At 37.0% G+C, this 14,679-nt stretch overlaps 2 protein-coding genes across 4 annotated transcripts in view; one reads left to right on the plus strand and one right to left on the minus strand.

Moving 5' to 3' along the window:
• CPSF2 (cleavage and polyadenylation specific factor 2) overlaps positions 1-14,679 on the plus strand; it is a 32,108-nt gene that overhangs the window by 2,774 nt on the left and 14,655 nt on the right. For all 3 annotated transcript variants that reach the window (XM_055556789.1, XM_055556791.1, XM_055556790.1), the window contains 8 exons: positions 716-777; positions 5,323-5,504; positions 6,588-6,747; positions 6,830-6,935; positions 7,943-8,072; positions 10,251-10,366; positions 11,768-11,955; positions 12,623-12,913. In XM_055556789.1, the coding sequence (XP_055412764.1) occupies positions 5,356-5,504; positions 6,588-6,747; positions 6,830-6,935; positions 7,943-8,072; positions 10,251-10,366; positions 11,768-11,955; positions 12,623-12,913 (1,140 nt within the window). In that variant the 5' untranslated portion in view covers positions 716-777; positions 5,323-5,355. The remainder of the gene's footprint in view (positions 1-715; positions 778-5,322; positions 5,505-6,587; positions 6,748-6,829; positions 6,936-7,942; positions 8,073-10,250; positions 10,367-11,767; positions 11,956-12,622; positions 12,914-14,679) is intronic.
• LOC129634534 (cytochrome c oxidase subunit 7C, mitochondrial-like) lies at positions 13,229-13,589 on the minus strand. Its single transcript, XM_055556792.1, has one exon. The coding sequence runs from the start codon at positions 13,530-13,532 to the stop codon at positions 13,341-13,343; it is 192 nt and encodes a 63-aa protein (XP_055412767.1). The 5' UTR covers positions 13,533-13,589; the 3' UTR covers positions 13,229-13,340.

The raw sequence follows: 14,679 nt of genomic DNA on the forward strand, positions 1-14,679 counted from the left end.
TACTCTCCTTTTTTTTTTTTAAATCTCCCTGCATTCTCTGTCTTCTTTATCTAATCAGTCATGTATACCAGCTAGTTTGTTATCTTACTTGATTACTGCTGCTGCTGCTAAGTCACTTCAGTCGTGTCCAACTCTGTGTGACCCCATAGACGTCAGCCCACCAGGCTCTCCTGCCCCTGGGATTCTCAGGCAAGAAAACTGGAGTGGGTTGCCATTTCCTTCTCCAATGCATGAAAGTGATGACCTTAAAATGTCTCTGTTGCCTCTTCTCTTTAGCAATGATAATTAGGTCCAAAGTTTCCAAGGCCTTTCATTAGCTGACCTTTTTCTATTCATTAAAACTGTTTCATTTTTTTGCTTCCATGAAATTGTGCCAGGCTAGTATTGTTACTGGAAAGTTTTTGTTTTGTGCTTTTGATCATGTTTTTCCCTTGTTTTGAATACCTTTTCTCTTTATCTCTTTTTACCCATGGCCTACAAGTCCTTAATGAATAATGTAAGATCCCACCTCTTTTTTGATTTTCAATAACATAAATTAATGTCAGTTTTAAAAATCTTATTTCCAGGATTTTTTTTAAAGGACCATATATTATTGTACTTGCTGCTATTCACTGTCTTTACCTTAGGAGAAGACATAGAAGTTAAACACCAAAATTAAAAACAGAAGTAAATCATTATACCACATTCATGAGACTCTTATTTCTTTATTTTTTAGATATATAAAGAAGTCTTCCTTTGAATTCATGGTGTTTCATCCCAAATACAACTGAGATACCAGTGAGTAAAGACTGTGTAATAAAGATACCGTTTTATTATAAACAATTATAATAAAAATATCTTTTCATGAAATTTCTTTTTCATGAAAAAGAAAATATCTATTTCATGAAATATCTTTTCATGCAATCTGGGTTTGTCTGCAAAAGTTATAAATGAGCTCATTTGGTTCTATCTGTAAGACACTTTGTATTTTCATGTCATAATCTAAATAAAGAAAGTGGGAGAGTAAAGTACATTTAAGTTGGAAAAGAGTTTCTCTTAGGCCATTATTATAATTGTGGTACACGGAGCTTTTTGACAGGGAGGATCCAAGTCCTATTTAAAAATGTATTTATAAACATGTTTCTTCAAATAGAGAATTAGTATCTTTGTATTTCTCATACCTTAAAAATAGGAACACACTAAGTCAATGTATTTTTAATTTCAGTTTGTTTTAGCAACAGTGATTGTTAAACATCCACTGTGTAAGCCATGCTCATATGGTAAGGGTACAAACATAGATCAAACCTAGTCCTGTGTTCAGAGAGCTCTCCTCAAACCAAAGGAAGTGCATATAAATAGGTAGCTGTTCAGTTCAGTCGCTCAGTTGTGTCCAACTCTTGGCGACCCCATGGACTGCAGCAGGCCAGGCTTCCCTGTCCATCACCAACTCCCAGAGCTTACTCAAACTCTTGTCCATTGAGTCAGTGATGCCATCCAACCATCTCATCCTCTGTTTCGCCCAGTTTCCCCCTCAGTCCGTCTCTCCCATCAGGAAGCTTCCATAAGCCTCTTTTCCTTCTCCATCAGAGGGCAGACAGAATGAAAACCACAATCACAGACAACTAACCAATCTGATCACATGGACCACAGCTTTATCTAACTCAATAAAACTATGAGCCATGCTGTGTAGGGCCACCCAAGACGGATGGGTCATGGTGGAGAGTTCTGACAAAATGTGGTCCATTGGAGAAGGGAATGGCAAACCACTTCATTGTTCTTGCCTTGAGAACTCCATGAACAGTATGAAAAGGCAGCTGTTAATGGTGTGGAAATAGCACTAAGCTCATTTAATACTAGCCATCCTCATTTATGCATTTAAGAAACACTTATTGACCACCACTATGTGTTAGGCACTGTAGGGGTGCTGGCATATAATTATAATCAAAATAGACAAAAGTCTCTACTTTCATGGAGTCCTTATTTCTGGTGTAGGGGTTAAAAGGAGATAAGGGGTTGGAGAAAGTGAGCAAATAAGCAGCAAGTACAGGTGGATACTATGTATTTTGAAGAAAATAGAAGGAAAATACAAATTCTAGGATATAACTGAGGTGGGGGTGGACTTTAGGGTGGTCAGAAAATGTCTCTGAAAGAATGAATTTGAGGTAGGGAAAACAGTAACTCAGACTAGTTAGAAATCTTGGTGACAGCAGAGATAGAAGGAAATATATGAGAAATTATGCTTGAGAAATATTATAGAGGTAAAAAGGCAGGATTTACTGATGGATTAGATGTGAAAAACAAGTAAAAGATCAAGGATGATGCCATCAGAAATCAGATGATCTTAAAGCTCTTAAGACTGTAAGATTATCTAGAGAGAAAAGAGAAAGTCCTGCAGAAAAGCACTGCCTCATGTAGAGACTGGGGGAGAAGGAGGAATTAATTAAGGAGCGTGAGGAATGGCCAGTTAGATATAAGGAAAATCAGGAGAGGGTTGACCCAGAGGAGCAGAGGAAGGTGTTTCTGGGAGGATGGAGCTGTTAATTTTGTTGAATGCTGCTACAGTTTCTAGTACGTTAGAACCACAGAAATATCCATTGGCTTCAGTTGTATAGAGGTTTGTCAGTGACCTTTATGAAAGCTTCTAGTGATATGGTGGAGAAAGACATCAGATTCAGTGATTTGAATGGGAGATAAGAAAGTAGAGACAGGTCTGTGGACAAATATTCTGAGAAATTTTGTTGTGAATGGAGAGCGTAGAAGTGATAAAGTAGTTGCAGGGGACTGTAGGATTGAAAGAGTGTTCTTTTAAGTTGAGAAATTCTAGAGTATCTTTGTATGCTAATGGGAATGGTACATTGGTGATTTATTGGTGATGCAGAAGGAGGGGATGACTGAAGAAGTTATGGAGAAGATAAACAGGAGTGGGGTTCAGAGCACACACACAGGATTGCCTTGAATGAGAGCTGGGCTATTTATTTGTTCTGAATGATGGGAGACACAACAGTGTACGTGCAGATAGGTTAATGTAATAGCTATGGTATTTGGAAAATGTGGAGTTACTGTCTAATTACTTTTGTCTTTTAATTGAATGAGGTGAGATTATCAAGAGAGTAGGGTAGAGGAAAGGGTGCGTGATGCTTGAGCAGAGAAGAGATGTGAAATGATGGTCTCAGATGGAAAGTCAACCTACTAAGAAAAATCAGATTGGTAGGTAGGACATAGTGCCTATTTGAGATCTTTGGCCATGAATTTAAAGAGAAAATAGCATAGTTGTGTGATTGGCTTTTTCCCCCTCTGGCAGCATTGAGCTGCTAGAAAAGACAAGGTACATGATTGGAGTGAGTGAGGGTTAGGATTTTGCCAGACTTGTACAAAGAAGGGCTAGAGCTGCAAAACACTTGAGTATTTGCAAAATAATCAAGGTGGCTCGTGGATCCATATAAAATGAGTGGAGACAGGAGGTGGTCATGGACAGTGAAAAAGTAGTCAGTAAATACAGTGAGGCCAAAGGGTTTTTGCAGTGGGAATTCTAGAGTACGGATGGTGGGAGTGAGACAGGGAGATGGTTGAAAGTGAAGTTTTGAAAGTGCTGCAGTTTGCTGGTCATGATAAGGTCATGGTTGTGACTGGTGCCGGGTGGCTGAAGTGAAAAGAAGCCTATTGGAGTTGAGAAGGTCAAGGAGAGAAGAGGTCAGCAATGAAGCGCCTCAGAGGAAGACTGAGTCAGGAACGAAAGTCCTCCATTAATGTGAGACAGGAAAGGCTCACAGCGAGCAGGCTGGGCAGCATGAGTTCAGCGGGACTCGAGTGTTTCCAGAAGGAAGGAGAAGACATGGACTGGAGGCTGCAGTGATGATCAGGGAGCACATGCTTCCTGCTTTTGAGGTCAGGGAATCCAGGAGAAAAAAGGCTGGAGGAGAAACAGTATCATTTGAGAAGAGCTAGGTTTCTGTCAAGATTTGCAGATGAGGAAAACCTTCAGAGAAGAGGGTAAAGTTCTCGGTGACTGTAATGGTTCCAGGGGGAATACTGAAAGGATTTGGAAGGCAGAAGAGGTAGTGAATTGGTCCCACTAGGTGGACTTCAGTGATGATGGACAACCTCAGAGTCTTGGGTCTTTGGCTGTGACCAAAGGATGGGAGATGTGGTGACAGTCTGTTAAGAAAGCTGGGCACTTTACCTTAATTTGTTGATATGACCTTGGGCAGATGTTGAAGGATCATCAGATGTGCAATGACCTTCTGTCTCTTTTTTTCACATAATAATAATTTTAATAATAGATGTTATAGAGTAACATTAACGGTAATGAAAAAGCACATTAATTAGAGGGAAGTCTAATAACTTAGAAAACTTTTGAGTCTTCCAACGTCCCCTTTTCTTCTAAGCACTCTAAGGATAAAGAACTGTGAATGAATAATTCTCTTACTTGCATAGTTAATCAGAAAAGGCAAATTTATTTTAAGAACCTAAGATCAGAAATCTTGCTGTGGAGTTGTGCTTTGCTAATGAATGTTTTTAATAACATCTGTATAGTAGCACACAATTCTAGGTCCTAAATCCCAACAGATGTTTTCATGTTGTATCTTCTTGAAATACGTAGTAAGTATCCGAACTGCATTCCATCAGATATGTTTTGAACACCTACTGTGTGTCAGATTCTCTTCAGGAAGTGCAAACTGTAAGGTACTACAGTCGTTTTCCAGTTGCTCACATTCCGGTGCAAGGCTTCTTAACAAAATTCCCTGAAAAATATGTGAATTGCTACATGTATATGGACCTTTTGTTTTTTTAAGGACTGAGGGGAGCAGGAAAGATCCATAGCTTTTTATCACATTGTCAAGCGGTCCTTTCTTTACGGACCATGGTTTGGCAGTGGAGAAGGACACATAAACTAATGGCAGTGTAATACAGTGTGCTCACTGCCATCCCAGAGCAAAGCAAAGCAGGAGCAAACGCACCTTGAAGAAGAAGCTCACTAGTTTAGTACACTACATTTACTTATTGAGAAACTTGGTAGTCTCCATTCTAGGTAATTTATACATTATTTGAAATCTTCCAACATCCTTTTAATGCATATATTTATATTCATATTTTATAGGATACCTAAGTGAGGGAAAATTTAGCTAACCTGCTCAGAACCATATAAGCATAGATTCAAATACGGGTCAGTCTGATTCCAAAACCTGCTACTTTTCATCAAACCACATTGGGGTGGGCCACTGAAGGACTTATACAGGAGGGTGTAAGATTATGTTTGTACCTTCACACTTAGCAATGATGGAAATAGGTCTTTAAAATGACTCTGCTTTTATGTTTAACTGTTGTTTTTATTTCTGTTGAAAGAACATTTTGGATTGTTGTTGTTGGACCGAAAAAATGACATCTATTATCAAATTAACTACCCTTTCTGGGGTCCAAGAAGAATCTGCTCTTTGCTATCTTCTCCAAGTCGACGAGTTTAGATTTTTATTGGACTGTGGCTGGGATGAGCACTTTTCTATGGATATTATCGATTCCCTGAGGAAGTAAGTTACTGTTAATATGTCTACACTTTGAGTAAATCAGCTTCTCTTTTCTACGCTGTAATACTATTTTGATGTTACACAGTGTTTTCTGTTTTGCTCTAAAATTTTAGTTGAGAGTAAAACAGTTTTATTTAAACTGAAGAACCAAATAATGACTTTTTATTTGCGTAGTTTTGATTGACTTGTAAGCTGTGTTTATTGAATGTCAGCAAAATCTTAAGTTAATTGTTACTTGATCAATGGATCTCAGTAGAAATTTTTGCACCCTAATTTTAGAAAAGAGCAAAATTAAGTTTATAAGAATTTGAAGAGAGGAAAACTGTACTTGTAAAAGTTCTTCAGTCAGATCAAATTAGCTTATTTTCTTTTAATCTTTTGATGCTTAGACATTTGAGAATTGGTGCTTAGAATAAAGCCCATGAGATTCAAAAGGATCTAATCCATCAAAGAAAAATTTAGTTGTGTTAGCAGTATTGTACTAATTATGGAATGAACGAGAACTTAAATATTGAAGAAACTTAGAACTTAGAGCAAAAAAATTTTTTCTTATTTCTTTTGTTAATGAGAATATATTATTCATTGACTAAAGTTACACTATCATGAATATACTGTCAGTCATATGCTAAAAAGCTGAGACAAAAATCCATAATAAATATGTGGCCTTTTAAATGTCCTTTTCTTAACAATTTCTTAAATCCTGAGTTCTTGAGCTTTAATAGTATATCAGATAGCCTCTTGAAATCAGTTTATGTGTGGTGTCTACTGTTTCCCTTCCTTTTTTTAAAAAACGTGTCTAGACACTATATATTTACGTGCAACTCATACCACAGTTTTGATCTCTATGAGGACAGGGGTAGTACTAATTGAAATTCATAGGTAATGTAATTTTAGCTCTCAGTTGAGCATGGGGTCTCAAAGAGTCAGACATGACTGAGAGATTTCACTTCACTTTCGCTCTTTTACCCCATCATACTCTTCAGCTCAGAATACTGAGAGGAATCAGAACCGGCAAATTAATTTTGAGTATCCTGCCTGTTCCTTTAGGAACAAGACTCAGTAATAGTCATCTTGCTTGTGTTCTAGGCATGTTCACCAGATCGATGCGGTCTTGTTGTCTCATCCCGACCCTCTCCATCTTGGCGCCCTCCCCTATGCTGTTGGAAAGTTGGGCCTGAACTGTGCCATCTATGCAACCATTCCCGTTTATAAAATGGGACAGATGTTCATGTATGACCTTTATCAGGTAATTTAAACAATTAAAAAACAACTGTTTTAACACCCTTGCAGTGATCATTTTTAACCTTTTATTTGTATTTTTTTTTTAGTCCCGACACAATACAGAAGATTTTACACTCTTTACCCTAGATGATGTGGATGCAGCCTTTGATAAGATACAACAGTTAAAATTCTCTCAGATTGTGAATTTGAAAGGTAAAGCATGTTTCCAGTAGCAAATAATTGGACAAATGGTGTTTGAACTACTGAAAAGTACAAGGGAAATTTGTAGTAAACATTATAGGCACTATTGTCTGAAGAATAAAAAATTAGCATTTTTTCAGAGGGAACTGTGAACTTCCCCAAAATCATCTGAATTTTAAAATATTCCAGGCTAAGTTCTAATACAATGTAACAGCTCAGGCCTCCTTTTCACGTTTAATTTAGGAAGACTTACTTAGTGATTACTGTATATAGTGCACAGAGGTAACATGGTCAGACTCTCTTCCAAAGCGCTCACAGTGACGTTGAGGAGAAAAAGTAGCTCAGATGACTAAATGGAGTGAGGGAAGTAAATGAAGTGCTGGGGCAGCACAGAGTAGAACATGACTGAATGCTAGAATTGAACGTGAAAAAAGTTTGTCATTTAATTAGGACAGGAAGTCATATATATATATATATACATATATATATGTCCCTAAATATATATTTATCATCTGTAGAGACAACTATTTAAATATTTTCATAAATATGATACCATAAATATGAAAAAATGGTGCACAAATGGACTCTGAAGTTTAGCCAGGAAGTAACAGCAGTTTGGCTGGTACTTAGTTTTCTATAGGATATATTCTTTACCATAATGAGATTTGAATTGTCAATTTAGAGATTAGTGAAGATGGAAACACTTCATAATTTATGTGCGCGATATGAATAGTAAAGTTTATTAGTTCATACTAAGTTATTGAATAGTAGTGGCAATCTCTAGCCTTTTATTTTTCAACAAATATTATGCACGGATGCATAATAAAATTATAAGTGTGCCTCCATGAAGGTATGACTGGGGGACTGGAGGGTGAGACTTGCATTTCACTGTATGCCTTTTTACTTTGGAATTTTGTATCATTGTACATGTTACTTATTAAAGAATAGCTAATAATAAATAACTTTTCTTTAGACTTATAATAAGAAATCTAAGTATTGTCATTATCTTGTTGACCTAGGCAAAGGACATGGCTTGTCTATCACACCTCTGCCAGCTGGTCATATGATAGGTGGAACAATATGGAAAATAGTCAAAGATGGAGAAGAAGAAATTGTTTATGCAGTTGACTTCAACCACAAGAGGGAGATGTAGGTATATCAAGATAAAAGCTAATGGAAATGCTGGTCTTGCTTCATTGTTTGGAGGGAAATTTAAAAACAGTTTTCTTTAAACTAGAAATCTAGAGCAATTTAAAAGTACCAAGTAATGAATGTTTTCAAAGTTACTTAAATTATTTGCATTGTAAGGAAAAAGTTTGATATGAGATAAAAGATACTGTTTTGAAATTTACATGCAAATATCTACTCTATAAAAGAAGTATCTCTCTGGAGATGTTGCATAGGAGATTAATTTTTATGCATCAAATTATATTTTATATATTCTTGACTTGTTATTTAGAGGAACTTTGCAGGTGTTTTTTTTTTTAATTTTTGATAAAATTCATTAATACCATCTAATATAATGATTTAAAGTCAGACTTCCTTTAGAAGAGTGGGTAGCCTATCCCTTCTCCAGTGGATCTTCCCGACCCAGGAATTGAACTGGAGTCTCCTGCATTGCAGGTGGATTCTTTATCAACTGAGCTATCAGGGAAGTCAACTTAAAAGGGGACACAATAGTTTCATTTGAAAACTTCATTTTGTACTTACAGCATTTCTGTAAGATTGTTTTGGTTTCTTTTGTAATTTTTGTGCATTAAGTACATAACTTTTGTATTAGTATATAGTATCCTTAAGATCTTTTATATCATATTAAGAAACATTTAAGACTAATATGTTGAATTTTAGGCTCTTGTAATTACAGGTTAATGAGAAAAGACAGGTATTTGAGTGAATGATATTCAAACATTTTGGGAAAAACCTCATTTTATGTCTTTTTTATCACTTAATAAGATAAATTTCAGGTGGATTAGAATTAAATAGAAAAGGAAACAATACTGGTGAGTCTGATCTCTTGATTTGGAAGACTTCAGTAAGCAGAAAGGAAATGGACCAAGTTATAAAGAAAGACTCTGCTTCATTTGATTACATATACGTTCAAAATGTCTGAAACAATAAACTAAGTCAGGGCTTCCCTGGTGGCTCAGTGTAAAGAATCCGCCTGCCAATTAGGAGACACAGGGTCAATCCCTGATTCGGGAAGATCCCACAGGCCACGGAGCAACTAAGCCCGTGCACCACAACTGTTGAGCCTGTGCTCTAGAGCCCAGGAGCTGCAACTACTGAGCCCACTTCTCGCAGCTACTGAAGCTCATGTGCCCTGGAGCCCGTGCTCCGCAGCGAGGAGAAGCCATAGCAGTGAGAACCTGTGCACTGCAATTAGAGTGGCCCCCACTCCCCGCAACTAGAGGAAGAAGGCCCGTGCAACAGTGAAGACCCGGCAGAGCCGAAAATAAATAAATAAATAATTTTAAAAAGACCTAAATTAAAAGACCTATAAACTAGGGAAAATATTTCCATAAAGTTGATCCAAGACTTATTTATAAGACCAGGTATTAATCAATCAGAAAGATACCAGTTGCAAATGGACAAAAGTTATAAAGTCAAAAAAGAGAAAATGTAAATGATAATGATTTTTTAAAATTAAATACCATTAAAATTGCTTTTAAATGGTAATGTTCTTCTGGGAATTATTTCATGAGTTGGTCATTATTTCTGGTTGAACCTTTCTGGAAAAGGGAGAGCTTTCTCAAAAGGGTCAAACCTTTCTGGAAAGCCATTTAGCAATATTGTATATTTTAGTAAAAACATTTCTAGGAATGTATCCTGAAGAAACAATTAGAAATGCAACAGAAGCTTTTTGCAAAAGTTTTCTTTGAGAGATTATTTATAATGACAAAAAAAAGTAACCTAAATATCAATAAAGGGAAATGACCAAATATTTATTGTACAAACACACAGAAAGCTTTTACAATTATTAAAAATTAGATTTAGAAAATGGTTTTAATGTCATGGGAGAAAACTAGGGTATAAACTGGATATATAATCGTCTACATGAGATACCACTTTAGTAAAATACATACACAGATATATGCATAGAGAAATATGTACTTAGAAGGATATACACCAAAATACTGTGGCGATTATCTTTGGGTGATGGTATTCTGGAAGAGCTTAGTTTTCCTTTTCTGAATTTACTAGATTTTCTTATCAGTGAGCATGTAAGGTTTGTTTAAAAAAAGGTTTGTTTGTTTGTTTTTTTGGTAAGAAAAGCTGTTGTTTATTTGAAGTGATACAAAGTATTCCTGTTCTTCAACTTCCTTATAGCCACTTAAATGGATGTTCCCTGGAAATGCTAAGCAGACCCTCCTTACTTATCACAGACTCATTTAATGCTACTTATGTGCAGCCCAGGAGAAAACAAAGAGACGAGCAGCTTCTGAGTATGTATTGCTTATGATCCTTTGTACAGAGCTGTGAAGGTGCATGGTAGTATGACTGGCTGTTGGACATTTTTCTTGTCATAAGAGATTGGCTAACTCTAGTATTTTTGAAAGAATATTTTGTAACCATATCAATATTTTTACGAAAAGATGCTTTTGTTGGTTTGAATTTAACTTTCTTGGGATAGGCATAAAGGTTGGTTTCTTTCTGTTATTCAGCATATTTCCTTGTCCTCATTGAACGTCAGACAACATACTTTGATGTCTAGCGAACATCACAACGTATAAAGATATCATATAAATACTAGAAAAATACTTACACTCAGAAAAATGAATGAAGGAGATAAATGAGGGTGTGCATAGTCTTGGTGTTTGGGTGTTTTATACGCTAATACAGTAGGCAATGGCACCCCACTCCAGTACTCTTGCCTGGAAAATCCCATGGACGGAGAAGCCTGGTGGGCTGCAGTCCATGGGGTCGCTAGGAGTCAGACACTACTGAGAGACTTCACTTTATTTTTTCATTTTCATGCATTGGAGAAGGAAACGGCAAGCCACTCCAGTGTTCTTGCCTGGAGAATCCCAGGGACGGGGGAGCCTGTTGGGCTTCCATCTGTGGGGTCGCACAGAGTCGGACACGACTGAAGCGACTTAGCAGCAGCAGCAGCACAGTAGTGTTGGTTCTAAAGAGATGCATCCAGGCCATCCCTGGTTGCTTCTGCTCTGGCTTGAGCCCTTTTATCTTTTATTCTGTTTTTGTAAGCTGCATTGGAATTCAACAGGGTAAATCGGATTCCAATTTCAACATGTTTGAAACCACCACCTTCATTTATCTACTTAAAAAGTATGACTTATATACTATGTTACTCTAAGACGATTTTCAATTCTTGGATTTTTGTTGTTGTTGTTGTTGTTTATTTTTGCTAGAGTTTGATTTGACTAAATAGTTCCAAGCAGATTTTCATCTAGAAAGTCTTTTATTGTAAGAAGGAATGTTAATTTGTCTTTTATTCTATAGGCACACATACATATAAAGCATGTATGTATTAAAGTATAAGTGTGTGTTTATAAACTTGGGAATTATGTTTCATAATGAAATTCATGGACGTGAGAGGTGAGGTGAGGCAGGTGAGACCAGAGTGACCTGGAAACACAAAGCTGATTGCATTTGGCTTGTTAGCCCAATTTTCCCAATACATTATACAAATGTCATTTTCTGTGTGTACTATGGGTGGAAAGGGTTAGAAACCATGATTTATAATTTTTCAATTAAAAAAAATAGTTAATGGCATTGTTATAAACCTTAGTCTTAATAGTGAAAACATGAAGATAAAAGTTATCTTTACTCTTATAGCAGGATATTGGTATGTCCTATTGGGATTTTACATTCTTGTTTTCTAGCAAATGTCCTGGAAACACTTCGAGGTGATGGAAACGTATTAATAGCTGTGGACACTGCAGGCAGAGTTCTGGAACTTGCTCAACTCCTTGATCAGATTTGGAGAACTAAAGACGCTGGATTGGGTGTTTATTCGTTGGCGCTCCTCAATAATGTCAGCTATAATGTGGTGGAGTTCTCTAAGTCCCAGGTTTGTTCTCATGTGATGTGTAATAAAGAAGTTTGCTACAGAAATTGGACTTATGGAAAACAGTGTCTTAAATGCTGTTTGAATTTTCTTTTTCTGTTGAGGTTGATGATGATAATGATGATGATATAAACTAAAAATCAACCACTTACTGTTATGTATTTTTTACATGTATTATTTCACTTAATCCTTAAATATCCTAGGAAGTAGGTTCTGTTTTTCTTGCCCTTTTACAGATTGGGTAGGTTGCTTCTCTAATGCATAGTATCACAATCTGTAAAATAGGGACAGAAATAGAACCCACCTCATAGAATATAAATGTTAGAATTCATTTTTCTCTTCCTTTTGAATAAGCTCTTTTTCTTGAAATCGCAATGTCTTGGGTAAGATGTTCATTTAGAACTTATATAGTACCTTCTGAATAAGATTTAAGGTGACATAACTGAAACGTGTAAAATTACAGATTTTTAGGGATGAACATTTGGCTGAGAAGATTTGTTGGGGAATAGAAACAGACAATAAGCTACTTGTCAGCATGGTACAAATTTAAGCAACCATTGGTGGAAAAAAAGACTTAAGATTGAACTTGAACTCCTAAACTATTGTAGAATACATTCAAGTTATAATGCAGTATTTTCTAATTATTGCCATCTTTTCCCCCCATTATTAGGTAGAATGGATGAGTGATAAGTTGATGAGGTGTTTTGAAGACAAAAGAAATAATCCATTTCAGTTTCGTCATCTCTCTCTATGTCATGGTCTTTCTGACTTGGCTCGAGTACCTAGCCCTAAAGTTGTACTTGCCAGCCAACCTGACCTGGAATGTGGATTTTCAAGGGATCTCTTTATTCAGTGGTGCCAGGACCCTAAAAACTCGATCATTCTGACTTACAGAACTACTCCTGGGACTTTAGCACGTTTCCTAATTGATAATCCTTCTGAAAAAGTTACAGAAATAGAGGTAAGTGCTTGTGTGTGAACCTTATCTTGAAATTGTTTGGGGGATACGTTATGCATGATGTTTGTAACAGTCAGTGACCAAAAATAAAACCTGGAGTTGTTCCAGGATTTTTATCAGGCTGACAGTAGAGGGGCTTTAACAGCACATATTTCAGAGCTCCTTTATTGGAAATTCTCAGTATCGAACCCTTCCATGGTACCGTCTGGAACCATACCCAGAGAGTATGCATATATACTGTATTCTCACTCTGCAAAATTCCTTTCACATTCTTCCCATAATTGAAATCTGGCTATTTCTTTTTTTTTGTTGTTAAGGATTTATGCTATAAGTTTATTTACAGACATATCTAGGATGCTGAATTCAAGGGATTGATCCTTTTAAGAGACTGCACCTCTTAATATGCTCCTCTTCCTATCTGTCTCATGGATTACTTTTTAAGCAGTTGGTGTCTTACTATAAAGAAAGGTGCAGCAAATCCAGACCCAAAGAACAAAGTCATCAGAGCTAGTAATCTCCACTTGTTTTCCACTGAAAATGGTATATTCTTCCCTGGACCCTCCTCATAGTGGCTCCGACGAACCACTGAGCTTGTGAACCTCCGGATGCTCTGTCCCAACATAGCGCTGTTGGACACTCTACAAAAGATCCAGAGACCGGAGGCGGAAGAAATGGCGGCTGCAAACCTACTGCTCCTTGCCTCATGACCTTGCTCCTCTAACTGCCTGGCTATTTCTTAAGATTTCTTTTTCCAGTAGCCTTCTCTTTCCTGCTTCATGTATTTGAGTGGCATAGGTGTCCTTGTTCTGCATTGTAGCTTTCAAGCTATTTCCTTTCCCTCTGTAGCTCATGCCATCAGAATTGAAAATAAGCTGATCTCTTCTTGTTCCAGACACGTACTATTCTCTTGGTCATTGTCCTTCATTGGTGACTTTAGACCCTGGTTCACGGCCTTCCTGTCCACTCATGCTCAGGACTCCATTCATGATGACTTTAGCATCCATATGTATGATTTATCCAGTTCCTTGGCCCTCTCAGTTCCTTGACACTTTATTTCTTTTCTTTTTAAAATTGATAACACTTTATATCTTTGTGACCCTATGCACTGTAGCCCCCCAGGCTCCTCTGTCCACGGGATTTCCCAGGCAAGAATACTAGAGTTGATTGCCATTTCCTCCTCCAGGGGATCTTCCTGACCCAGGGATCAAACCCCTATCTCCTCTGTCTCCTACATTGGTGGATGGATTCTTTACCACTGAGCCACCTGGGAAGTCCTGACACTTTATTTCTTAATTTTTTTCTTCCACTCCACCTCAGCCATCTCTTCCCATGATCATGCAGTCCACTCCCATGGTCATACCTTTAACCTTGTTATGATCTACAGATCTCTCCCTTCAAGCAGACCACTGTGGTCTCATAGCTGACTGTCTCTGGTACTCCCATGCCAACAATGCTTTGGTCCCACTGGGACTTTGAATTCATGAACCTCATCACTTCTACTTAGTCATCATTGCTGTATCTTCTGGTCAATGGTCCAGCATTATTTTGCAGACACCTTTCTTTTTATTTATTTATTTGAAGTATAGTGTGATTTACAATGATTCAAAGCGATTCAGTTTTACATATGTATATATATTTTTTTTCTCAGATTCTTTTCCATTGTAGATTGTTGCAAGATATTGTTACAAGATATTTAACTCTTTTACCCTTCTTTCTGTTTATTGTACTTGCCTAGCAGACTCTAGTTAAACCATTTGCTTAATTCATGC

This window comes from Bubalus kerabau, chromosome 19, assembly GCF_029407905.1.
Source record: "Bubalus kerabau isolate K-KA32 ecotype Philippines breed swamp buffalo chromosome 19, PCC_UOA_SB_1v2, whole genome shotgun sequence".
NCBI lineage: Eukaryota > Metazoa > Chordata > Mammalia > Artiodactyla > Bovidae > Bubalus > Bubalus kerabau.

Excerpts from the sequence above, each read along its gene's own strand:
- LOC129634534 (XM_055556792.1), bottom strand. The coding sequence starts at position 13,532 with ATGTTGGGACAGAGCATCCGGAGGTTCACAAGCTCAGTGGTTCGTCGG.